The sequence below is a fragment of the Polistes fuscatus genome, unplaced genomic scaffold (genome assembly GCF_010416935.1).
Source record: "Polistes fuscatus isolate 324 unplaced genomic scaffold, CU_Pfus_HIC Scaffold8, whole genome shotgun sequence".
Classification (NCBI taxonomy): Eukaryota; Metazoa; Arthropoda; class Insecta; order Hymenoptera; family Vespidae; genus Polistes; species Polistes fuscatus.
The window spans coordinates 6,695,050-6,719,823 of record NW_025113162.1 but is presented as its reverse complement, the minus strand read 5'-3'; the positions used below and the strand labels follow the sequence as shown (position 1 = coordinate 6,719,823).

The following is a 24,774-nucleotide window of genomic DNA, read 5'->3' as shown; positions in this document are numbered from 1 at the left end:
TGGAAAAAACATAAGTGTATATAATAATAAAATTGATATAGAGATTTTTATTAAAAATATCTGTAATCGTGCAGTCTGACTTCTTCTATAAGTACAGACAAATATATTACTTTGTCTTTTTCTTGTACAATACTTATTCTTATATATAATAATATAAAATATAATATAAAACTGTAGCTTATATTTAGATACAATTTTTCATATAACTTGTATTTCGATATATCAATTCTCAATAAATATTACAGTCTGCACGAAGGACGCAAAACTTGGAAATAAATCAATTAATAAGTATTGAAGTATTTGTTATACAAATATGACTTTGTAAATATATAAATTGACCACATATATACAGTATGTACCAGCAAACTTTATCATCGAAAATATTTCCATTGTTTCTGGAAGATATACCCGAAAGACTCGTGAAAAAAATGTGACCATGAATGCATTTCATGGCCATGCTCCACTTTGAACACTATTCATTTTTCTCTTCTAACATTTTTTTCTAACTTCAATCAAAAAAATATCTGGCTTGTTATAGTTGCATAATCATCAAACATATTTAAAAATACTTAGCGAATTAATCATTTTCCGACTTTTTTCTCTAATACTTTTTCAATCAATTTATACAAAAGACACGAATGATCTCATAAAAATGATCTTGAGAAAGTTTAATTTTGTACTAAGCATTTTTTTCATAAAATAAAAAATAATAGAAATATTTCAAGTGACAAAGTAGCTGGTACACTCTGTATATGCTTATATTATATTATCAATATATACACACACAATCATATCTAGAATTATGTCTGCCTTTAAAGTATCTTTACTTTTCGTTAAGGACGAAAAATACATTTTTTTTCTTTTGATATTAATTATTCTTTATATAATCCTTTTTATTGTAATAATAATATAAGTGTATACTCTCTTTTTTCGATGACAATTAATAGATTAATCTTTTTCTACAAGTAGAAAAAGATCCGTTACAATCATTCTATTATCTCATACTGAAAAAGTGAAGAAATGAAAAGAAAAAATGATAAATCGAATATTTTATAAGATTTAATAAATAATGTATTCCTACGTGTGATTCGCAAAAAACAATTATAGAATATAGATTAATAAATAATGAACTTTATCGTGAGGACTTCACATATGTTATGTTTATGCAACACTTTATGCAAAATTTAAATGTATTTTCAAATATACAATTATAAATCCGTCATCTAGAGTTCAAATTCTTTTCCAAAACAGATATTTCGTAATAAAATCGTCCATACAACGATATAAATACATGTGTGTAGCATAATTTTGTATAAAAAATAATAAAAATTAAAATATAAAATTTCTTTTGTAAACAAATCTTACATAACTAATCATTGTTATATCGATGACACCGCCAAAATTTTATCATCTTCAGTGTCCACTTGTTCTTCTACTTTAAGATTGGTTTTTGCAACCTGTGGGAAAAAGAAATATATAATTACATACAAATCTTTAATTTTCACAATTAAAAGAATCTTTGTAATTGGTCACCTGTGTTTGTCGTAAATCTTTGTTAGAAGATCTCAGGAACTTTCTTATAAATGGAGCTAATAACATAGGATCTAATTTGTCAACATCCTCGGAAGAAATAATACTTACTATAAGACCAATACTCAGGGTAACCAAAGTACCAATTACGGTATACCATAAATAACTGATACGATACAATGCCCATAGCTCACTGTTGTAAATAATAATTGTAAGATAAATCATTTACTGGTTGCTTATAATAAAATTTTTCCATAAAATGGGTTACATACGGAAATAAATTCCCGTCTTCTTCGTTCAATACAGTTTCAGGAGGTGTCAATAAAAAAAGATTTTCTACTTGAGGAAATGAATATGTACATTCTTTAATGGAAACAGGTTTTTCATCGAATCTGTTTAAAAATAGATATTAAATCAAATTTGAAATTTTCTTCGTTCGTTTATAATTACATTTTACAGAAAAAATTACTTACTTCATTCTTCCAGTAGCTATAGCTGCTTGAGCTGTTAAAGTGATCCAACTCATAAAACCACAACCAGCTAAACCACCAATGAGAGCACCCTAACAATTATTATACACGAATGAAATAAGTAAACTGTACTTTCAAAAAATATTATAATAACAATATTAGAGAAATACCTTTGCATTTACCCAAGGCATTAGAACCCCCATAGTAAAAATACCAAGAGATGGACCATTTGTGATAGAATTTAGACTGATAGTTAACTTTATCGTGAATTAAAAAAGCAAAGTTAGATCATCATTCACACTTCTGAATTACTTGAAATATTTATCAAGAGATATATCAAGTATCGTTTTCACTGATCTTTTACCTGTAAAACATGCGATCCAGTTTTTTCGACGATAAAAGCGAGAGCCACACAAATTACTCCTATGATAATAACTATACATTTTATAAGTATATCAGTGATTCTAGGAGTGAATCCTGTTTTACGAAATGGCTTAATAAAGTCTTCTAATACGACCGCTGCCATAGAGTTCAAACCAGTTGATAAAGAACTATAAATTATTGGAACAAATAATCACTGCTAAGACATTTAATTTATTTTTAATTTATACCAAATCATCAAATGTATGTAATACCTGAGAGCAGCACTGAATACTCCAGCAACAAATAAGCCAGGTAATCCAGGATAATCACCCAAAACGTTCATAACTAAAAGAGGTAAAAGCTGATCCTGTGTACCAGCCAACTATAATTGATCGATCAATAAATTATCTAAATATATTTAATAAAATAGTAAATATAAAAATGATAATAATTTAATTACTTTCGTCGTCAGAGGATCACATTTATAATACCAAGCATATATTAACAATCCTGCATATCCACACGTTCCTACAATTAACGAAACTCCGAGAATAAAACACCAGAGTGCCCTAAAAACCAATAAGTGACTCTTTGTTCTATACAAAATTATGTAAAATTATTATATAATTCAAAATTTTTCAACTACCTCCTAGCTAACTTCAAAGTAGGTAGTGCGAGAAAAAGCTGGATTATGTTCTGACTTATTGCCAAAGACTGCAACCATTGAACAAATCCTCCAATTATAAGCGACCAAACTGTATGTCTCGCCATAGGACTCCAATCTAATCTATTTTGTTTGAAATAAATGTATTTTATAAATATAGCGAGCTTTATAAAATTTAAATTTTCAATATACAAACGTTGGAAATTCGAGTCTACCAGAATCCCGATTTCTTTCTAATACAACCGATAACCCATTTACATCTGAAGTGCCTTTGATCACGATCAAAAGCATCGATCCAAACATCACGAAAGCTTGGATAAAATCAGCCCAGACCACTGCTTTTAATCCACCCTACAAATAACAATCTAAACATAATTTAAATGAACCAAATTCTCAACAGCAAAAAGATATAAATTCTTACCATACAAGTATAAAAAATACAGATGATGCATACAAAAGGTGTGATGATATGGACATTAATTCCGGTCACTAAAAATGATTAATGGATTAATGAGTTGTTTTGTTAATAAAATGTTTCTTATTCAAGCATTTTAATTGATGAATAGACGCACCTTGATTAAAAGCTAATGCTGGTACATAGATGACAATGGGTAGATAGACTATCTGTACGATTCCAATATACAAGAATTAAACAATTGTTAGGATAACATAAAGAGATCTTACGTTTATACAAATTACTCACCATACTGATAGAAAAGAGAACAGATCCTAATAATCGGATTCTTTTATCGAAACGTCTTTCAAGATACTCGTACGTGCTAGTGAGTTTTAAATCATGAAAAACAGGTAGAAATACATTTGACATAACAAGGCCAGTAATGATCAATCCAAAAGAGATGAAAAGATAACTAGTACCATAAACATAAACCTCAGTTGGTATACTCAGTAAAGATATACCTAGCAAACAGTACGCATATATTATAATTAACAACATTGACATAGTATAGATGAGAATCTAGAAACAAAAATTCTTGCTAACATTTTACCTGATATAAAGCTGGCTATTAGACTCAAACCAATTGGAAATGCCTTCATGTTTCTACCACCGACTAAATATTCATCCTCTCCTGAAATTTTTTTTATAAAACCAAAATAAATACCAACGAAAGCAGAAGCTGAAAGCATTAAGACGAAAACGGTATAATCCGGAATAGCAAAGCTTTGCATGGACTTGTTAATTTCTTGAACTGTCGGTATTTCCTGAACCCATTTTGTTAACAGTTCATCCGAAATGTCTTCCGAAGTCATCTTTTTTTAGGATAGTATCTATATAGTTTAATAATGCTCTTTTGATATTTTTGCGCGCTCCACTAAATTTCTTTTCTTTTTTTTTTGCTCACAGAAAGATGATCTTTATTACGTAATTACTTATACTCATTAACTTTGATCAAAATCGTACTCCTCTTACTTTAACAAAAACTTTTTTCCATAAATATTATTTTTAATTAAATAACAATACTCATATTTCTGATGAATTCTTAATTTTACAATTGTCTTCAAAATTTCTCAATTTTCTTGAAAAAAAGATTAGATATTATTCTTGAATATTAATAACGAAACAAATCAATTGACAATAAAGTGAACCGAATTCTTGTAACATTGTCAAATCACTAAACTTCAAATTATGGAGGAAACCTAATCCATCCTTTGGCAAAGACGTACTAACATGTATAGCAAGCCCAGAATAATCCAAAAGCTCTTGTGTAGTTTGGCGTTATTACATACATTAAGTTTGTGCCGTTGCGACAATTTTCTCGTTAAGCGAACAATGAGAATTAAGTACATACGCTTAAACGACTGGGGGTATTATATTCGTGGGTATCGCAAGTGGATAATACGACCTAAATTTAGTAGTAGTAGTAAGGGTATGTATTCGGTCAGATTGAGGGCCACGATTCTTCCTGTTACAAGTTTTCAACATCAAAGAATAGTTAACGCAATGAGCTACAAATGTTCATTCGACGATTAACAGAACGTAATTATTGAAAATCGCAGGCTGAATATGATTAAAATTTTGCGGTCCACGGTCCATCCGAGGCTGCTTGACTAATGTATTTCAACTTATTGAAAACATAGTACAGAACTAACCACATTTATTTGGTTCATTTTCTTCCTATACAAATTATATCTATAAAACTATTAAACCTAGCGTATTCAAAAAGCTTTAATCGTTAAGTTCATATTTTCTCTGTTAATAAGCATCGTAAATGTACAGTAACATTGACGGACCAGAACGTCGAAATTATTACGATGGTACCATATCATTTGAAGACCATACCGTCGATGGACCGCAGAATTAATAAATTGCAAAACTAAAAGTAATCATTCATAAGAAGAAAATTATTTTTGAAAAGTATACAACAAATCTTTTTAATCTTTTTAATTTGCTTTACAACAAAATATTTATAACTCCTTGTAACATAAACGAATAGGTCATAAAAAACATCTTTTTCTTTCATACGTAATTATAAGAAGTATCCTTTAATCTACATTTATTTAACAAATGTTGTATCTCAGAATAATGTATTAATTCAGATAAATATGTGTATATTTCAAAGTTCGTTATTATGGAAATATTTTTACCCCTCGTAGAATTGAGGTAATTGATTACCCATTATCACTTTTCTATCAATTCCTTTATCTGTAATTACACCAAGACGTATAACACCACCACTGCTACCGTCACGAGCCATAGCCAACGCCAATGCTGTAAAAATATTTTAGTATCACATATTTAAATAGATTCACAATAAAATGTATCAAAAATATTCAAATTTTGTTATACTCACTATTTTGCACCAAAGTAACACATTCGTCTTTAGTCATATTAGGTTTATAATGTGCGTCTACATAGCCATAAACGTATGAAGAACCTGAGCCACCAATAGCAATAGACTGCCGAACGCACATACCTCCTAAAGGAATGCTATAAACTTGTCCTCCTTTTTGATTATCCCAACCAGCTACTAAAATTCCTGCCATCAAGGAATCCCTATAATTGTAGCACATTTCACGAAATACATTAGCTGCTGTCTCTACCAAGGGTTGTGTGCCAAGCTCCATCCTAGATAATTTCAATAAAAATTTATAAAGTATAAAATACGGAATGTATGAATTCAAAATTAGATTCTTACCTGTGCAGATTTAAATGATACTCAACAATATCTGAAATAGCTTGGGTATCTGCAGCAGAACCAGAACGGCAGCAATAGATATAATCTGTTATTCTGGTTAATTTATCAGCGAAACGATTACTTATATACGCTCTGAAATGAAATGTTTAAAAATATAGTTAACTTTAAAATGTAAAAAACATAATGTATAAAACACTTTATTAAAAACATAATACCCTGTAGTAGCTCGCGAATCTGCACCAATGACAACACCTCCATCAAATTCTACAGCCATAATGGAGGTCTATAATCAGAAATATAATTGTAATATAAAATTAACCAACAATTAGCAATTGCAATCATTATAATTTGTTATTGTTGCAAAATATAGAAAATTCAATGAAACATACATTTATATTTAAGAAGTTTTTTATAATTGCACTGTCATTCTAGCCTTCAAATAAAACAACACTTTTCAACTTACACCTGTACTTTGCTCGGAGTCAATCCAATCTGGAACTAAATAATCAGACATCGGACCCATATTTGGTTGAACGAGATTATCTACTGCATAAGCCATTTTTTTAAATATTATTTTTGGAAAAACCAAACTTCTTTAAACTTCTTTTCTTTCTTTAGTTGTCAAAAACCGTTTAGACCTAGAATACTAGATGTACAAAGTAGGAGATGTTCATACACATCGATATATCGATATATAATTTTCAATCGAGGTCGCTATTGTCGCACTATACAACTTCACGTCATTCAATAGTTAAAAATACGTTGTTTGTTATATTTTATTTTTTCAATCTTTTTTTCTCATCTATGTTTTACTTAATATTATGTAAAAAACAAAAATATAAAAATATAAAAATACATTTCAATTCTTTCGTTTAAAAATTAAAAAATTTTAAATCATTTAACAATTAGATGTATATAATGTCGCACGCTTGTATAATGGCAAGTAAAAATACTGTCATTTTTGTATTTACGATATTGCAACTTAACAAAAAATTAATAAATACATATTTAACAAAATAGAAAAATAACAAGCGACAGAGTTATAATAAAAAGTTAAGACTCGTAATAAAAAATGAAAAAAAAGACGAAAGGAAGGAAAGAAAAGGAAAATAAAAGAAAAGAAAAAGAAGAAAAAATGTTATCTGAGCCTAGATTTATATGAATATCTAGGACGCAATTCGATTATTGTCAACGTAAAGAAGGAAATTCGGAAAATCATAAAATTAATTGTATTCGATATCAGTTTCTCTTTCTTTTCTTTTGTATTCTTTCAAAAAAAAAAAGTCATATACACAAATAGATATAAAATCAAATTATTATTTTCTTATTAAGTAGTTCTCTAAATTTGCCGATTGGTAACGCTGTTACGCGAGATAGAAGAAGGTTAAAATTTTGCGAATCGACTGAGACATCTATAATTTTAGCAAGAGAGAAATTAACGCGACTGCTACGTCGCGAGAATTAACGATAGTGTGAATGAGATTTTTCGAGTGAGAGAGAAACTTTGCTCGAGTTCGAATTCAACTGATTGATTTTTATCAATAAATTGTTCTTGAAGTGTTTCGTTTGTTAAGTTAAGCCGTGAGAATGACATATTTTATGAAAAAGGCACGTGGTAACGGTCGGACGAAGAGTGTTAATAGTTGTCGTGGGTAGCAGCCGGCTAAGAAATGGCAATCTCTAGTTATTTGATCTGGACTCAACGTACAAGTAGATATAATCGAAGTACGTTAAATGTTAATGCGTGATTCCTTATTATCGAAAAATCTATTATAAATTTTATATAACTTTAATAATTATAATTTTACTTCTCACAGGTCGGCGAGATAACGAAGACAGTTGTGTGCAACTCGATCTGTCAAGAGGTTAGAGACTTAACCTAAAAGATTATATGTAAATTCGTAGAATTTTATAAACCAACGGAAATAAGGCCTTATTTTTAAATCAAATGGATGAGTAATTTGCAGTATATCTTTTAACGTACACAAGATATAATTTTTTTTTTTATTGAGAAGAATATTTCTAAGTCTAACTGTTTTGATGACACTACTATAATAGTTCATTTATTTAAATATACTACGTACTTGCTACGTCGTCATATATTTCGAATTTATGAACTTCATTATAAGACTTATATTCGTTGTATATAGATTGGATTTATTTATTAAAAAATTAATTTAAATTAAGAAATTATTACTTTATGCATAAGGCGATATTATTTTTTATAAATAATTCAATAATAATTATAAATTATTTTTGTAGGGCTAAAAGAAAACGTAAAAGAAGTTTTAACTAATCTGTGTCAACGACATAATGTACCAAGTGTAAAGAAGCTAGCTTATCTTAATGCTATTGTTAAATTAATTAGTGAAAATAATTTATCTGATTATGGTTATTCCATGGATGATCTATTTTGTTGGTAAGAATGCATAATTTGTTGATAATAGAATTTTATATAATTTTATACTATTAGATTATTATTTTATTTCCAAAATTATTCTTTTCTAGCATGCGCGTAGGCCTTGTACATGAAGCAACCCAAGTACGTGCAGCAGCACTACGCGCTGTAAGGTATATGCTTAAGAAAGAGCAAGATGTTATTGCTATTAATAAATTGCAATACCCATATTTTGTGGCACGTAGTATGGATGTTAATCTACGAAACGAAATGGAAAGAGTTCAAGCTCTTAGACTTGTTAGAAGAATTTTAGCTTTAGCTCCTAAACATTTCAGCCCTGTCTTAGCCAGATCTCTTATAAGTTTAACTAATGGAGGCATAGAGGAAAGAGATCGTGCATTCAGAGTATTTTTAGCTACTCTTTGCGAGTTAGGAGTCTTGAATTCCAATTTGTTAATAAGTTGTGGAGGAGTTAGCGCTCTCGCGCGAGCAGCTATGACTGGGCAAAGCCCTTCAACTGTCGAATCCGTTGTTGGGGTTTTGTTAAAATTATTAAATAATCCTGATACAAGAGGGAGCGTTTCCCTTTTATGTTTCGCAGCACCATATTGTGAACTTCATTCTTCAAGCTCAGAAAGAACAAAAGAGGAACGAGATCAAAAATTTGCAGCAAGTAAGATGGCATTATTGAGTATATTACGCTCTTATCCAGGTGTTTTACATTTTTGTTGTCCTACCAATAATTCTGGCCTTAAAGCTATAGCAGATATCTTATACGTTGAACAGCTTGAAGTTCGTGGAGCTGTTTTGGAATTACTTTATGAATTATTGGATTTACCTTTGCCGACATGGACCGATGAACCAGATGTTGCATTGGCTGCAGTTGATCCTGGCAGAACACGAGATTCGTGGAAATTATCTGAAGGTTTTGTTGCAGCCGAAGGAAAATTTATATTACCATCTCTTTCATCTTGTTGGCCAAACATAACAGAAATACATTTAGCATTACTAGTGTATGCTTTATTAGAATGTGGACTACACAGAGCACTTGCAGAAACGATCGTTTCTTCCGATACTTTTATTTCTGTACGTGCAGCAGTACTATTGGGAGCATTATTGCATCTAGCACATTCTCTGCTACCTTCAGAAGTGTGTGATTTAACACCACCTTTGCCAAACTTATTGGAACATGCAAGTGCTGGTAAACATCAAGCGCTCGCCGCTGTAACAATCTTAGGACGGATGCATACAATGATGCGTCGCCGATCAACACCTGCGAGTCTTTTTCTTGATCGAATGTTACGAGCTGGTACTTGGTTGAGACCAACTTTGCCACGACGCCAACGACCATCTAGTAGACATTGGTTACGTAGAGAATCTCCAACTACACCTTTATTAAAGGATGCACAAGTCCTAAGTTCTAAGGATGCACTGGCTTGGAATTGGCCTGTAGTAAGATCAATCCTTCGCTCCCGCGAAGATACGATAAGAATACTCCATGATTCTGATTATAGATTGTTTATAAAAAGACTCGTTCGTTATTTCAAACCTTCATCGAATGCATATAGTAGAGTGGAATTGGGAACAAACGCTATTTTAGCACGAGAAGCAACTTTAGCAGGCTGCGAATTACTAAACTTTTTATTAGAGCTTCGCGAGCCTGAGAATATGAAATTATTAAACGAACTGATCATAGATATTGCAGAACAAATCTCTTGTATCCGTACCGCACAGTCTGCACACGATTGCTTATTCTCACCTCGTCATATGTCTACAACCTGTTGTCAGAAATATTTCCTCTTTTTAGGACAACTGAGTCATTCTGCAAAGGGAACCGTTATTTTGAAGAGATTCGATTTACTAGAGAAATTACAAGACTTGGCTCTAGCCACCAATCATGACTGTTACGTGAAACTTATAGTTTCAAGTTTAGATTATTCAAGAGAAGGATCTAATAGAAAAGTTCTGAATAAGATTATCGCTGATGCATCTTTAGAGAGCACACGTTTATATGCTACACAGTTCCTACGATTAATACTCAGAGCAAGAATGTTAGATGCATACCATTGGGCGTTAACATTATTAACAGAAAGATTAATGGATACTAGTAAGGTTGTAGCACTGACTGCATTAGAGATATTGCATGAAGTGTGCGAAGAAACTGAATATTTAGCAATTTTATTACATCAAGGAGAAAATCAAGGAAATTGGGATAAATGGTTGCAACATTTAGGAGATAAAGGGTACTTATTAAAAATAAGACTTTACTCTCTGCATGAGGGTTTCTCGTCTCTACCATCACCTTCAGAAGAATTAGAAAAATGGATTGGACCAGGAGGTTTTGCAGAGAGATATGTAGGATTAGTAGAAGGTGAAATACATGACTCTTTGACACGTCGTCAAAGAAACGAAAATGGAAGTTACCATAGAAGAACAACTAACGAATTGATAATGCCTCGTAATATATTTATTTTACCTCATTTTATAGGTCAAATAGTACGACATGACTATGGAATGCAATTATTGCTCCGTCGAAATGTAATACAACATTATGCACGAATAATTCAAAGATTTAAAATAGATTTAGGAAGTAGAGACTCGGAATCTAATTCAAGATGTACTAAAAGTAGCCGTTTAATCATGGATGATACTTATACTATGTCAGAAGAGTCATGTATAGAGGAATTTGTAGAACCAAACCGTCTAGAAACAATTGTAGATGCAGAAACAATAGAATTATCTGACTTATCTACTCCACCAAAAGGAGAGTATTTAATAGAAATACGAAGAAAGGCAAGCTTAAATGATTCAAGACGTACTACTCCTGATAAAAGTTGGAGAAGTGATCTTGAGATTCGTGATGATCAGTCCATTAATTTAGAAAAACAAATATTGAAAACAAAATCTGCATTGTGGGCATTGGGACATATAGGAACATCAGCTGCAGGAGTTGAACAATTGAATCATTCAGGAATTATAGAAACGATTGCATCTATGGCGGAAACATGTCCTTATTATTCGATAAGAGCAACGGCCATGTATGCTTTAAGTCTTATTGCTACAACCCGTGCAGGCACGGATGTACTGATGACTTTCAATTGGCCAAGTGTAAGACATAGAAGAGGAGACCATTGGACGATAATTCGACCTACTATCCGTTATCCCTTACCAAGTCCTGTTCTTATTCAAAGGCATCATCGAAGTCTTAGTGATGGTAAGCCTGAATTACCTGAACCAGTAGCTCGTCGAACTAGAAATCGCTCTGAGAGTGCAGCTACGGATTTAGAAGCAAGAAGGTATAATATAAAATTTGTTTTAATAAATTTTTTTTTATTGAACTTTTTATACACGACTTGTATCTTATTTGTAATTAGAGATAGAGGAGAAACTCCAAGTCCACTCTCAAGTATACAAAGATTAAGTCAACAAGATGCAGAAGGGTATGCGCGTCTTCGTAATTTACAACGTTATCGTAGGCCAAGTTATTCTCAAAGTAGTTTAGAGGTGAGTATTTATAAAAAATCATTTTATGTAATTCTCATTCTACTTAAAAATATATTTGATTATACATATTACAGATGTACAGTTTAGATGGACGACTTTCATTGCAGAGCCTTTCAGAATTCGATTCATCCCACAACTGGATTACGAATAATATACTCACACATACCCCGCCACCTCTTGAAAATGACAATGATAATCTATTTTATATGGGTATTTGCCTTCCTAGGAGACTCACAACTCTTTTTCCGGATCCACTTCAACCAGTAGTTGCTACTATAATTGATGATACGAGTAAACCTGAAATAGGTCCTAATGAAATAGATGAAGAATCTGGATCAGAAAGTGATGCCGACACAGAACATTGTCGAGTGTGCCTTGTCTGTTACCGTGCAAAAAGTAGCACTAAGGTTTTCATTGGAGAAGCAGATATAAAACTACGGAGGCAAGGATAATAATATTCCGCAGGATTTCTAATACTTGTTATTTTAAAAAGAATGAGAATATTAGCTAATTTTCTTATTGCTTAAGGTACCAATCTATCAATATATGCAATAGAATCTATTAAATATGTAATATTTATTCTCTGTTGTATTTGATGCGCGAAAATCTTTTATCTTACAGGACCTTTAACATTTCTATAAAGAAAATGATTTATCTTTAATCACACACTTAAAAATCAATGAATTTTCATTCTTTCTATTTTTCTTTTTATCACAATAATATAATTAATGTTTTTTGTGTGAGTAGGGAAATTCTTAGGCATACACAACGACTTGCAAATCCTGTCTGGTACAGACATAGTAGACAAACACTTCTTAGATTAAGGCAAAAGTATCCTGAGAAATTCCAGGTAATATTTTTCTATTGTTCATTCAGAATAATGAAAATTATGTTCTAAATATATTGATGTTGTAATTTAATCAACAGGATGCTTGCTTATTCTCAGACGTAGCGTCTCGATTAGGAAGTAGTTCTTATAGAATACCAGCACGACGATTCTTACAAGAATTATTTCTAGATTCTTCGTTTGATGCGGTATGTATTAAATGTAATTTCATATATTACAAGAGAGATATTTATTTTATATATATGTAATTATTTAAAAATTTTTTAATAATTATATCGCAATACAGCTTTATACAGAACCAGTCAGCATATTAAAATTACCTGTCGGTACAGAGGAAAATCCTTTACAATCATGTGTTCCTATTATATCCGAGACTAGTCCTCAAACGTCTCATGGTCCTTCGGAAAGTAAAGTTAATGGAAGAGTTACTTTCTCCGAAATGCAAACTGGACAATTAACTATAGTAACAGAAGAAGCGGCAGGTGAAACATGCACAATGAATCAACATGATAAACTTCAAGAAATTCTTCAAATATCCGAACGACGTAGTGATGAAAAAATTATTGCGGAAATATTAAATCCTGAGGAAAGGATACGCTTGTCAAAAAGTTCTGAAAGATTACTAAAAATATCGAGTATCAACACTGCCATCAGCCTTGAATAGTCCTTGACTTCAATCTCACACATGTACATTTTGTATTAAAGATAATATTAAAAAAAATATATATATATATATATATATAAAATAAATTACACTGCCAGAAAAGTCAGCATCAAATTGTAAGCATATTATTTTACCTCAAAACAACAAAAAGAAAGAAAGGCACAAAGTATATAATTAAACAATTAATATGAATATATATATATACACACATTTCTTTGTTGAAAAAAAAATGTATTTTTAAGATTGATACTATAATTGTGAAGTAAAGTTTGACAATTCGCATTTTTATACTCATTGTCAGTGCTTTTTTATTATGTAATGCACTGAAACGGCGTACAGGCTCCTTTTTTAACGTTATTTTTAATGTTTTACAAGTGAATTAAAAAATATTTAAGAAAGAATAAGAATAAATAAGAAAAAAATAAATTATATTTAATTTTTTATGAGCTCCGTGGAATAGGAAAGGCTGCTTTAAATTTCATTTTATATTATAATTTTTTTTAAATAAAAAGCTTGAGAAAAAGTGAATTCTGGCATCTTTTTCATAAAAAAGCACTGTTTATATTTATTACTTTTCTTCCTTTGATCAAATTGATCTAGGATGTAACCAGTGCTACCACGAGGTACGACGTCACATTATACGAGTTGTCTTATGATAAAACATCGCTTCTTTAACCTAACTTAATCTTAATAACTATTGCTACTACTTTCCCCCACTACCATCCGATTTTCCCTTGATCTAGTATTCTAGTAACACTAGATGTGAATTCAAAATATTACAACATCGTTATCGTTGTTAGTACGTTGAACGAATTTTTCTTCTATTTTATATTGTTCATTTAAATTAGTGTAAAATGTCAGATGGAGAAGATGATTTTATGTGCGAAGAAGAAGAAGATTATGGATTAGTAAGTATTTTTGTTTGAAAACTAAATTTCTAGCCAGATCGTTCGGTGTGAAGTTTATTTTAGGTTATGTTTTTAGTGAGCATTTTATATATACGTAGCTGATTGATGAGAAATTATTTAACAAACTAATTTGTAAACTTATGTTTATTATAGGAATATTCAGAAGATTCTAATTCTGAACCAGATGTGGATTTAGAAAATCAATATTATAATAGTAAAGCATTAAAAGAAGATGATCCAAAAGCTGCATTGCAGAGTTTTCAGAAAGTTTTAGATTTGGAAGGAGGAGAAAAAGGAGAATGGGGTTTCAAAGCTTTGAAACAAATGATCAAAATTAATTTTAAATTGGTATATTAAAATTTGAGTAGAATGATATTAATAACAGTCTCTTAGTATTACTTTATTAAATAACTTTTTGTATTTCAGTCCAATTATAAAGAAATGATGGCAAGGTATAAGCAATTATTAACTTATATTAAAAGTGCTGTAACGAGAAATCATTCAGAAAAATCTATTAATTCGATACTCGATTATATAAGTACATCAAAAAATGTAAGTATTTAAAATAGAAATTAGATAAATGAATTATTTAATGTGTAATATGTTAAATAAATATAATTATATTTATATTTGATATTTATATATATAATAGATGGAACTATTGCAAGATTTTTATGAAACTACTTTAGATGCATTGAAAGATGCGAAAAATGATAGACTATGGTTTAAGACTAATACAAAATTAGGAAAGTTATATTTTGATCGTTCTGATTTTAATAAATTAGCCAAAATATTGAAGCAGCTTCATCAAAGTTGTCAGGTATGTATTGTTTGTCAGAATGTTTCTTGATCTGGGGTAACCGTTTTGACTGTGTGGTCTCTGTACATGTGAATAATGCAAAAAATTCATATGAACATATAGACTGGGTAAGTTGATTTTATAAAATGAGATATATTTAAAAGAATAATATATATATTTTTTTAGACTGATGACGGGGAAGATGATTTAAAGAAGGGAACACAACTTTTAGAAATATATGCTTTAGAAATTCAAATGTATACTGCACAAAAAAATAACAAAAAACTGAAAACTTTGTATGAACAGAGCCTTCATATTAAAAGTGCTATACCACATCCATTAATAATGGGAGTTATTAGAGGTTAGCCTTTTACTGTATAATGAGTTAAACATGAATTTTTTAAATACCATCTTGTATAGCATAAATTGCATGTTCAATTTTTTTAGAATGTGGAGGAAAAATGCATTTAAGAGAAGGAGAATTTGAAAGAGCACACACAGATTTTTTTGAAGCCTTTAAGAATTACGATGAATCAGGATCTCCAAGACGTACAACATGTTTAAAATATTTAGTACTAGCAAATATGTAAGTAAAAAATAGAAATCTATATTTCTTAACAAAATATCATATGTTTAAAAATGTTACATTTAAAGTAACATTTATAATTTAAACTATATTACAATTCTTAGGTTGATGAAATCTGGAATTAATCCATTTGACTCACAAGAAGCAAAACCATATAAAAATGATCCAGAAATTCTAGCAATGACAAATTTAGTTGTTAGTTATCAAAACAACGATATTAATCAATTCGAATTAATTTTAAAACAAAATAGAAATAATATTATGGATGATCCATTTATTCGAGAGCATATTGAGGATTTATTACGAAATATTCGCACTCAAGTATATATCACTCGTATATAGCACTCATTTATATATAAAAATTAAATTTTGATCAGTAATGTTTAATAGAAAAAAAAAGAAATTAATTTTATATAATAATGCTTTTTCTTTTATTAGGTTCTTATTAAACTAATAAAACCTTATACAAGAATCCATATACCTTTTATAAGTAAAGAATTGAACATAGATGTATCAGAAGTGGAAAGTCTTCTTGTATCTTGCATACTTGATAGTACCATACACGGACGAATTGATCAGGTATAAAAAAGTTATTTTAAATAACTTGATCTAGATATTTATCTTATCCAGATATTTATGAATAAATATTATAGGTGAACCAGGTCCTTGAATTGGATAAAAAATCCGTTTGTGCCGCTCGCTATAATGCATTAGACAAATGGACCAGTCAGTTACAATCATTACATGTAGCAATTGTAAACAAAATGTCTTGAATAACATGATATATCATATTAAAAGTCATTAATATTAATGTGTATAGTATATCATAAACATCTGTCATTAAGTAAAAAAATAAAATCTATTGTGATATGTTCAAAAATTATAATATTTTATATATATATATATATATAATTACTTTGATAAGAACATTTAATTCTAATCGGTTTAGTTTATAAAAGTTTACAATTTATACAGATTGTAAAACAAAATCAAGTACAAGATATAAAAAGAGAACGATAGTTCTGGTGGTCGTGTGCTAACTTTTTTGCACTACAAAAATAGCATCTTGTTTTAACGTTCTTGTAGAGAACTGTATTATCAATTAAAAAATATAGGAGTGAAGTATTAATTTTTTAACAACGTGGTCGATAATAGGTAAAAACAGGAAACTGCTTGTACCATTTGATAATAATCTAGTTCGGTCTCCAACTCTTATTGCATAATGATATATGTTAATTTTTATGTAACGAAGAAAGGATGGAAAAAGTCAAAACAGTAAGATAAAGTGATAAGGCATTCACGTAGACATTCAAATGTTTTTTTGTCCAAATATAATGTTTTTTAAGCTCCGCCCTCAAGTCACTTCCCAATGTTACATATATGCTTTTAAAACGAAGAACTTTTGAATTTATCACAGTCGTATAGTTTTACTGATAACGTGAAGTTAAGTTTCTTGAAAATATATTATATAAACATTGTAATTTTTAAATTATATGGATACGCATCAGAATTTATTTGCAGTTTTATTTTAAATGAGAACAAAACACCTTTTATTATATACATAACGTGTATATAACATGGATACTAATCAAGCTAGTGAAACTTTTGATCCAAAGGGTATGCAATTATATCATATTATTGTATTATTTTAATTAATTTCTATAATTCATTAGAATAATATTCATTTGCAGATCATCAACACATACGTTATAATCCTTTGAAAGGAGAATGGGTGTTAGTATCTCCACATCGTATGAAACGACCTTGGGGAGGTCAAGTAGAACCAAATATGGATGAAGAACTTCCTGATTATGATCCTAATAATCCACTTTGTCCAGGAAATGTTAGAGCTAATGGAGAGGTAATTTTATAATATGATTTATTTTAACAAGAATGATATTTAATATTCGTAATATAATTTTAGGTAACTCCTGTTTATCAACAAACTTTTTCATTTGCGAATGATTTTCCTGCATTACTAGAAACAGTACCTTCGCCTCCAAAATTCGATGATGAATTGTTTCAAATTGAAGCTGCTCGAGGAACATGCAGGGTAATGTGTTTTCATCCCAAGTCAAACGTTACTATAGCACTTATGAAAGTTGACGAGATCGAAGCAGTAATTAAAAAGTAAAAATATATATATTATATTATATATAGAAAATTATATCATGTTAAAACAATTTCCAGAATTTTTATATAATATAATCTTTTATATAAAAATAGATGGATATTCGAAATACTTGATTTAGGTAAACAGTGGACCTGGGTTCAAATATTCGAAAATCGTGGAGCATTAATGGGATGTAGCAATGCACATCCTCATTGCCAAATTTGGGCTAGTTCCTTTTTACCAAATGAAGCCAGAATAAAAGACAAGTATTTAGCTGAATATTATAATCGTAATAAAAAGCCTCTTCTTATCGATTACATGCAAAAAGAAATTTTGAAAAAGGTAAATAAAAGTATAACACATATAATGACTGTTGAATATTCTAAATAGTAGATGGATTTGTAATAATAAAAATTTATAGAAATGAATTTGAAAAGTATATTTTTTTGTATTTGATATATTTTAGGAGCGCATTGTATTAGAAAATCGCAATTGGATAATAATTGTACCATTCTGGGCAGTATGGCCTTATGAGACCATGGTACTTCCAAAGCATCAAGTAACAAGAATGCAAGATTTATCAAAAAGTCAACAAGAATCATTAGCAGTTATAATGAAACAATTATGCACAAGATATGATAACTTATTTCAGTGTTCTTTTCCATATTCTATGGGATGGCATGGTAATAATCATTTAATTTTCTATTTTTTGTTATTGTATATTATTTTTTAAATAAATATTTGTACGTAATAATTATTCGTATAAGTTATAATAATTACATAACAATTAAAGGTGCTCCAACTGGTGAATATATAAAACAAGATTATCCATATTGGACATTTCATGGAATTTACCTACCTCCGTTATTGCGTTCAAGTACGATAAAAAAACATATGGTTGGATATGAATTACTTGCGCAAGTACAACGAGATTTAACTCCGGAACAAGCAGCGAGCAAATTAAGAAGTTTAAGTGATATCCATTATAGATATCCAGAAACAAGTTTATCAGCAGAAGAATTAGTAAAATACAATTGAATATCTCTTTCTTATGACTTTTTTTAGTATATCTTTATTTTAGAAAAAATAATATTTGTATAAATTATGTACAAACATATATATTATATACAAATATATATATATATATATGCTATGGTTAATGTTGAGAATCCAAGTATTCTTAACAATGCCCAGGGAGTTTTGGTCAGTGTATATATATGTTGTATTTACAACATAAGAGGGAAAGGAAATTGTTTTTAAGCTCGTGTAAGTGAAACAAACCATGGAAATTAAAAAATGTTTATACAATGTTAGTAACATGTTTCGGTCAATATTTAAAATATGTTTCAATGGGATGTGTTTAGACCATCTTTATAGTAACAGAATAACAGAATATATCTTTAATTATTAATTGAATTCATGCTTTTTTCTATATTACCTCTTTCTGTCCTTAGAACGTTGAAGTTTGGAATATTAAGTTCTTATGATCAGACAATTGAGAAAGCGTATGCCACGTCTATGTATGAATTCTTTTTAATTACAATGTAAATTTGATTGATTATAAGGTAATCCAATCTTTTTTCACTATATTTAATGTCCAGTCATGACTCCAAAATGATCACCAGAAAAATTCAGCTAACAAGTAGATTTATGTCATTAGAAGAAAAATTATAAGTTTTTAATCCGTTGAAATCTGGTGATAGTTAACATCTCTTTGAAAGAAATATAATATAAATGAATCAACAATTCGCACAATTAGGAAAAATAATTCTTTTAGTTATAAAATATTTTTTATTAATTATTTATTTAGTTAGTTAAAGTTCTTTTGCGCTCTTGGATTCGTATAACGTGAAATCCGTATAACGCAGAACGTACATCTCGCGTTATAGGGGGTCCTACTACAATTAATAAATAGGGAATGTTGAATCAATTTTATTGCTCCAGGCATGGATTCCTCCAATGATGTCTTTAATATTTACTTTACTATCTTTAAATATCTTTTGAAGGTGTTGTACTGCTTTCTGTGAGTCATTTCCTCTTCTACATAAAACATAAACTAGAAAGAAAGAAAATTATTGGTTTTGCAGTTAAAATTCATTCTTCTGCAAATCAAATTTATCTTGTTAGAATTAAAACGTATTGAAGCATATGTACTAAGCTTATATGCTGCGTAATACTTTCTTTGTTTTAAATATGCTAAACATTGCTTTAGGAAATTGATTCAAAAAATAATATATTCGTTGTAATAAAGATTAATTACTAATTGAAATATATAGTGTTAACATATATATTAATGTATTTATATAAAAATATTTATTTATTCTATACCTTTCGATATTGTTTTACCACTGTCTTGCTTGTCTATTTCACTTTTTATTTGCTTAGTAGCATTATCCTTGTAAATTTCATACAATGGAATATTTATAGAATTTCTCAAACGACAAATTTGAAATTCTTCGGGTGAACGTACATCAATTAATAAATGATCTTCTGTATTAAATTTTGTTATGTGATGATATGTTTCAACCGTAATTCTGTCTTCACTTTTGAGTAGATTTAAATTAGGATCTTTATCATTTGCTTTTGCACCACAAAACTGTTCATAATCAATTAATTCTTTTATAATTGGATTTTTTCCACATATAACACAATCTGGATTCTTTGTACGTAAATTAATATTACGAAATCGTGTTTCAATTCCATCAAATACTAACAAACGACCAGAAAGTGTTTCAGGCATGTCAAGAATTACTTTAATAGCTTCTACTGCTTGTAAAACACCAATTGTTCCAACAGCTAAAAATAATAGATCATTAAATGGTAATTGTTTTAAATGCTATAATGAGATATTTTAATAAAAAAATAGTAACCTGCTCCAAGTACACCACCATCACTACAATTAGTTACTGTTTCAGGAGATGGTGGTTTAGGAAAGATACATCGGTAACAAGGACCGTTATAATTAAATACAGACAAATGCCCTTCAAAACGTAACGCTGATCCAGAGATCAAGGGTTTCTTACTTAGAACACACGCATCATTTAATAAGTAACGAGTTGCTACATTGTCTGTTGCATCCAATACAATATCATATGATTCTATAATTTTTAAAGCATTGCTACTATCCAGCTGAAGTTTATAAGGAGTAACTTCAGTATAACTATTCAACCTACAAGTAAATTATAGGAAGTAAATAATAACTATGCACTTCAAAGGATAGAAGTTATTAATTGTAATAAAAGTGAAAGTTAAGGATAAGAAAATAATGATCATATACTTATTAAGAAATTCTGCAGCTACAGTTACTTTAGGCATTCCAATAGTCCCTTCCGTAAACAACACCTGTCTGTGTAAATTATTAATTTCAATATTATCATAATCTACAAGTCCAATATGGCCAATACCACTGCATGTTAAATATAATGCAGAAGGACATCCTAATCCACCTACTCCAACGATAAGTACCGAGGATTCCTTTATCCTTTTTTGTCCTAAAATATCAATAACATAGGAACGTAATTTATAGGAAAGTATACTAAACATTCTCTATTACCTGTTACACCAATTTCTGGCAAAAAAATTTGTCTGCTATATCTACTAATTTCATCATTATTTAAACCATAGTCACGTGGGATTTGTTTTGTGCGCCTTATATAAGCTAATGCAGATTCCTTCTCATGTAAAAGCTCACGCAACTTAGCAATCTCATTTATCAATTCTTCTTCGTCCATGTCTCTATTATACACAGCTAATAATAGAAAGAGAATTCAATGAATATAATCTCTTCGAATCAACGTATCTATTTCACAAGTTATTTTTGTGTTTATTATATACACTGTGTATGAAGTGACAGAATCATGGACCCCAGATTCTAATTTGAGCTTTGACTTTCTACAATTTTAGTTCTATATTTATAAAGTTAGATGGTGCAATGATACATTGGTGTGATTGTCTCGTATATGTATATGTATATGATTTGTGTACCTGGATATGATAAATTCGGTTTATCACATATTTACTTAATCTTGGGTTCAAAGAAAATTTAAGTATAAAAAGATTTTTCTTTTAATCTATAGTAACAATTCTAAAACATGTTTTCAGTAGATATTTTCTAAACTGCTGCTATACTTGTATATAATACATGTAATTTAAAGTGAATACAAAACAATAAAAAAAAACCTATCAGCGCGCCATCTAAGCTTATAAAAATAAAATTAAAATAGTAGGCAAGTTTTTTAGATTGGAACACGGAAGTTCTCGAAATGATCTTTTATGCCTGAACCTTTTTGTGGTGTGGCGTAACGTTTAATAATTGAGCGACGTAAGTTTATAAATCATTAAGAGAAAGAGAATACATTCTTTAATTACATAAATTAGTAACTTTAAGTTTTTTGTTTGTTTTAACGAGAAAACATAATAATCTTGATACATATAACAAATAAATATTGACGTGTAAATACGATAGAAAAAACTTCTTACAAACAAAAAGAATGATATATACAATTACAAGATCTGCGTATTTACTCGTACAGTGACGTGCGCAATAGAGGCGGCACGATGAGCAAAGGTGGTAGGAAGTTGACGATTGATGTCACGGTCAGCTGAATTCTAGTTATTCTGACAAGTGTGCGCACGAGAAGATGAATACGTTTTAAAGAAAGGAAACGTACATTTGGGTCAAAAGTTTTATTTTTTTTACTTTCCCCCTCTCTGTCTTCCATCGAGATGGTGGAACCAATTTTTGATTATCAATTTCGGCTAATATTGATTGGCGACAGTACGGTCGGAAAGAGTTCGCTCCTGAAATACTTCACCGATGGGAAGTTCGCAGAGGTATGATGCATCTTTATCCACTGTGGTTGCATTTTAATAAATGTGAAGTTATCGAATATGCCTAGTTACGTTTCTTTGTTGGCGTCACGATTCTGTATAATTTTCTATTTCTGTATTATTTTTATTAATATGTATTATGAACATTAGTCCGCGCGCGTCGCAATAAGTTATAATCTAATCTTCAATACATACTATATTGTTTTCACATAACATTGATGAACATTGATCAAATAAATATGTGATAAATTATGTGATTCTAATTGTCAGGCATGAAAAATTTAATAATAAGAAAAATGTCATAAGAGTTAATATAAATTGCTTCATCAAACTGTTATCATATATGCAATACATTCAACATGTTTTTTTGTTATTAGAATTATGTATTCTATTAGTGATTTATGAATTTGTCGTTTTAGCTCTCCGATCCAACTGTCGGCGTAGACTTTTTTGCACGTTTAATTGAAGTTAAAGATGGCACGAGAATAAAATTACAATTATGGGATACTGCTGGACAAGAAAGATTTAGGTAAATAATTAATTATAAATATTATGTTTATGTATGCGATGCTTTCTTCCCATGACTTGTCGTTTTATTTTACTCATAAATCTTACATAAGATACCATTCCAAAGATTGCATTATTTTTTACTTTAGGTCTATAACAAAATCTTACTATAGAAATTCTGTTGGAGCACTACTTGTATATGATGTATGCAACAGAACTAGCTTTGAACATATTCCTCAATGGATGATGGAAGCGCGTAGACACATTGAACCGCATCGTCCTGTATTTGCATTGGTAGGTTGTAAATTGGATCTGGTAACAAATGGTGGCAGAAGAGAAGTATCAAGAGAAGAAGCTAGAGCTTTTGCTGATCAACATGGTGTACATCATATAGAAACTAGTGCAAAAACAGGAGTCAATGTTGAAGAAGCATTTCGAACAGTTACTCAGGAAGTTTATAATAGAATACAGACTGGTGAATATAAAGTAGAAGATGGTTGGGATGGTATTAAAACTGGATTTGCAAGACCTGGTGGCTTGGACTTTAATCTAGTCGAAGCAGAGCCTGCAAAGTCTTCGTGTTGTTAAATTAAGAATTATTTTGGTTCATCGAAAAAAACAAATTATTTTATAATAAGAAATCAATTGTGTTGTCATTTAAGACTGCTTACAATTTACATCTAATAAATAATTTTCATTTTACTTACTGAACAATTCATAATCTATTCACGACATATTTATATTAAATTATATAAGATATGACAAATGTAAAAATATAGGAACTGATTCATAGACATTCAACACAATTGATTTACACCCAAGGAATGTAGTAGAAAATTTAATACATCTAGTGAATTATTATTTAGATTTTTTGTACCATAATGTATGATGAATATTGTATATTCCAAACATTTTCTAATATTGTTACAATAGTAATAAACAAGATGTTCTGAGTAGATATATACAATTTTCACTGCATTCTTTGTTTTAAATAACAAACTAACAATTATACATATTGAAAATTATGCATAAACATATGAGAGATAGAATTTTTTGTATATAGTTTGTATAAATAAAAAAAATATATAAATAATTAAAAATTGAGGTAGGATTGTCTTTTTCATTTCATTTAAAAACTAAAAAATATGTATTACTTTCCGAGTCACTTATGTAGTATGTATTCTTATAATAATGTACTACAAGTTTTATGTATACTATTATGGAGATACTGTTATAAATCTAACTTTCTATTACATAACGGCTGTGCTCTTTGTTAAAACTAATTTATTCATGAAATATTAAAAAACAAACTGTTATTAAATTACATTTCTGAAAATAATTTAGATTTATAATATAATGCATTAAATTATTTACATGAATATACGTTAAAAATATCTGTAATATGTAAAATAGAACTCATTAAAGAATTCATTGTA

General features: G+C 29.6%; 7 protein-coding genes across 11 annotated transcripts; 4 read left to right on the top strand and 3 right to left on the bottom strand.

Moving 5' to 3' along the window:
- Window positions 1-479: 479 nt before the first annotated feature.
- On the bottom strand, window positions 480-4,721 carry LOC122524626 (sodium-coupled monocarboxylate transporter 1-like). Its single transcript, XM_043646977.1, has 14 exons — window positions 4,035-4,721; window positions 3,731-3,945; window positions 3,600-3,651; window positions 3,449-3,516; window positions 3,224-3,378; window positions 3,010-3,150; window positions 2,824-2,932; window positions 2,636-2,745; window positions 2,365-2,551; window positions 2,171-2,257; window positions 2,004-2,092; window positions 1,803-1,922; window positions 1,534-1,723; window positions 480-1,457 (listed from the first exon to the last, which is right to left on the bottom strand). The coding sequence occupies exons 1-14, from the start codon at window positions 4,294-4,296 to the stop codon at window positions 1,380-1,382; spliced, it is 1,863 nt and encodes a 620-aa protein (XP_043502912.1). The 5' UTR covers window positions 4,297-4,721; the 3' UTR covers window positions 480-1,379.
- Window positions 4,722-5,413: 692 nt separating this feature from the next.
- Window positions 5,414-6,878, bottom strand: LOC122524627 (proteasome subunit beta type-6). Its single transcript, XM_043646978.1, has 5 exons — window positions 6,646-6,878; window positions 6,398-6,465; window positions 6,183-6,314; window positions 5,838-6,112; window positions 5,414-5,755 (listed from the first exon to the last, which is right to left on the bottom strand). The coding sequence occupies exons 1-5, from the start codon at window positions 6,739-6,741 to the stop codon at window positions 5,628-5,630; spliced, it is 699 nt and encodes a 232-aa protein (XP_043502913.1). The 5' UTR covers window positions 6,742-6,878; the 3' UTR covers window positions 5,414-5,627.
- Window positions 6,879-7,297: 419 nt separating this feature from the next.
- LOC122524616 (rapamycin-insensitive companion of mTOR) lies at window positions 7,298-13,883 on the top strand. Of its 3 annotated transcripts, XM_043646963.1 has the most exons (9): window positions 7,300-7,907; window positions 8,000-8,047; window positions 8,445-8,601; window positions 8,691-11,876; window positions 11,955-12,084; window positions 12,159-12,526; window positions 12,832-12,934; window positions 13,012-13,119; window positions 13,218-13,883. In XM_043646963.1, the coding sequence occupies exons 1-9, from the start codon at window positions 7,853-7,855 to the stop codon at window positions 13,593-13,595; spliced, it is 4,533 nt and encodes a 1,510-aa protein (XP_043502898.1). In that variant the 5' UTR covers window positions 7,300-7,852; the 3' UTR covers window positions 13,596-13,883. The 3 variants fall into 3 exon arrangements, 2 of the variants coding, with proteins under 2 accessions (XP_043502897.1, XP_043502898.1); XM_043646962.1 differs by having other exon boundaries at window positions 7,298-7,907; window positions 8,691-12,084; XR_006305588.1 differs by lacking the exons at window positions 13,012-13,119; window positions 13,218-13,883 and having other exon boundaries at window positions 7,298-7,907; window positions 12,159-12,612; window positions 12,832-12,915.
- Window positions 13,884-14,272: 389 nt separating this feature from the next.
- Window positions 14,273-16,689, top strand: LOC122524619 (COP9 signalosome complex subunit 2). Its single transcript, XM_043646969.1, has 9 exons — window positions 14,273-14,503; window positions 14,657-14,851; window positions 14,930-15,055; window positions 15,156-15,323; window positions 15,489-15,663; window positions 15,750-15,888; window positions 15,993-16,209; window positions 16,327-16,467; window positions 16,542-16,689. Exons 1-9 carry the CDS (start codon window positions 14,450-14,452, stop codon window positions 16,659-16,661), a joined length of 1,335 nt encoding a protein of 444 aa, XP_043502904.1. The 5' UTR covers window positions 14,273-14,449; the 3' UTR covers window positions 16,662-16,689.
- Window positions 16,690-17,089: 400 nt separating this feature from the next.
- On the top strand, window positions 17,090-19,417 carry LOC122524624 (probable galactose-1-phosphate uridylyltransferase). Its single transcript, XM_043646974.1, has 6 exons — window positions 17,090-17,505; window positions 17,580-17,749; window positions 17,813-18,018; window positions 18,115-18,343; window positions 18,468-18,684; window positions 18,795-19,417. The coding sequence occupies exons 1-6, from the start codon at window positions 17,466-17,468 to the stop codon at window positions 19,037-19,039; spliced, it is 1,107 nt and encodes a 368-aa protein (XP_043502909.1). The 5' UTR covers window positions 17,090-17,465; the 3' UTR covers window positions 19,040-19,417.
- Window positions 19,418-19,786: 369 nt separating this feature from the next.
- Window positions 19,787-22,101, bottom strand: LOC122524620 (adenylyltransferase and sulfurtransferase MOCS3). 2 transcript variants are annotated; one of them, XM_043646971.1, is made up of 6 exons: window positions 21,986-22,101; window positions 21,555-21,749; window positions 21,279-21,492; window positions 20,872-21,170; window positions 20,330-20,797; window positions 19,787-20,057 (listed from the first exon to the last, which is right to left on the bottom strand). In XM_043646971.1, exons 2-6 carry the CDS (start codon window positions 21,730-21,732, stop codon window positions 19,906-19,908), a joined length of 1,311 nt encoding a protein of 436 aa, XP_043502906.1. In that variant the 5' UTR covers window positions 21,733-21,749; window positions 21,986-22,101; the 3' UTR covers window positions 19,787-19,905. The 2 variants fall into 2 exon arrangements, with proteins under 2 accessions (XP_043502906.1, XP_043502905.1); XM_043646970.1 differs by lacking the exon at window positions 21,986-22,101 and having other exon boundaries at window positions 21,555-21,959.
- A 132-nt stretch (window positions 22,102-22,233) lies between these two features.
- Window positions 22,234-24,621, top strand: LOC122524625 (ras-related protein Rab-39B). 2 transcript variants are annotated; one of them, XM_043646976.1, is made up of 4 exons: window positions 22,234-22,322; window positions 22,534-22,834; window positions 23,251-23,360; window positions 23,488-24,621. In XM_043646976.1, the coding sequence occupies exons 2-4, from the start codon at window positions 22,727-22,729 to the stop codon at window positions 23,924-23,926; spliced, it is 657 nt and encodes a 218-aa protein (XP_043502911.1). In that variant the 5' UTR covers window positions 22,234-22,322; window positions 22,534-22,726; the 3' UTR covers window positions 23,927-24,621. The 2 variants fall into 2 exon arrangements, with proteins under 2 accessions (XP_043502911.1, XP_043502910.1); XM_043646975.1 differs by lacking the exon at window positions 22,234-22,322 and having other exon boundaries at window positions 22,502-22,834.
- The last annotated feature ends 153 nt before the right edge of the window (window positions 24,622-24,774 follow it).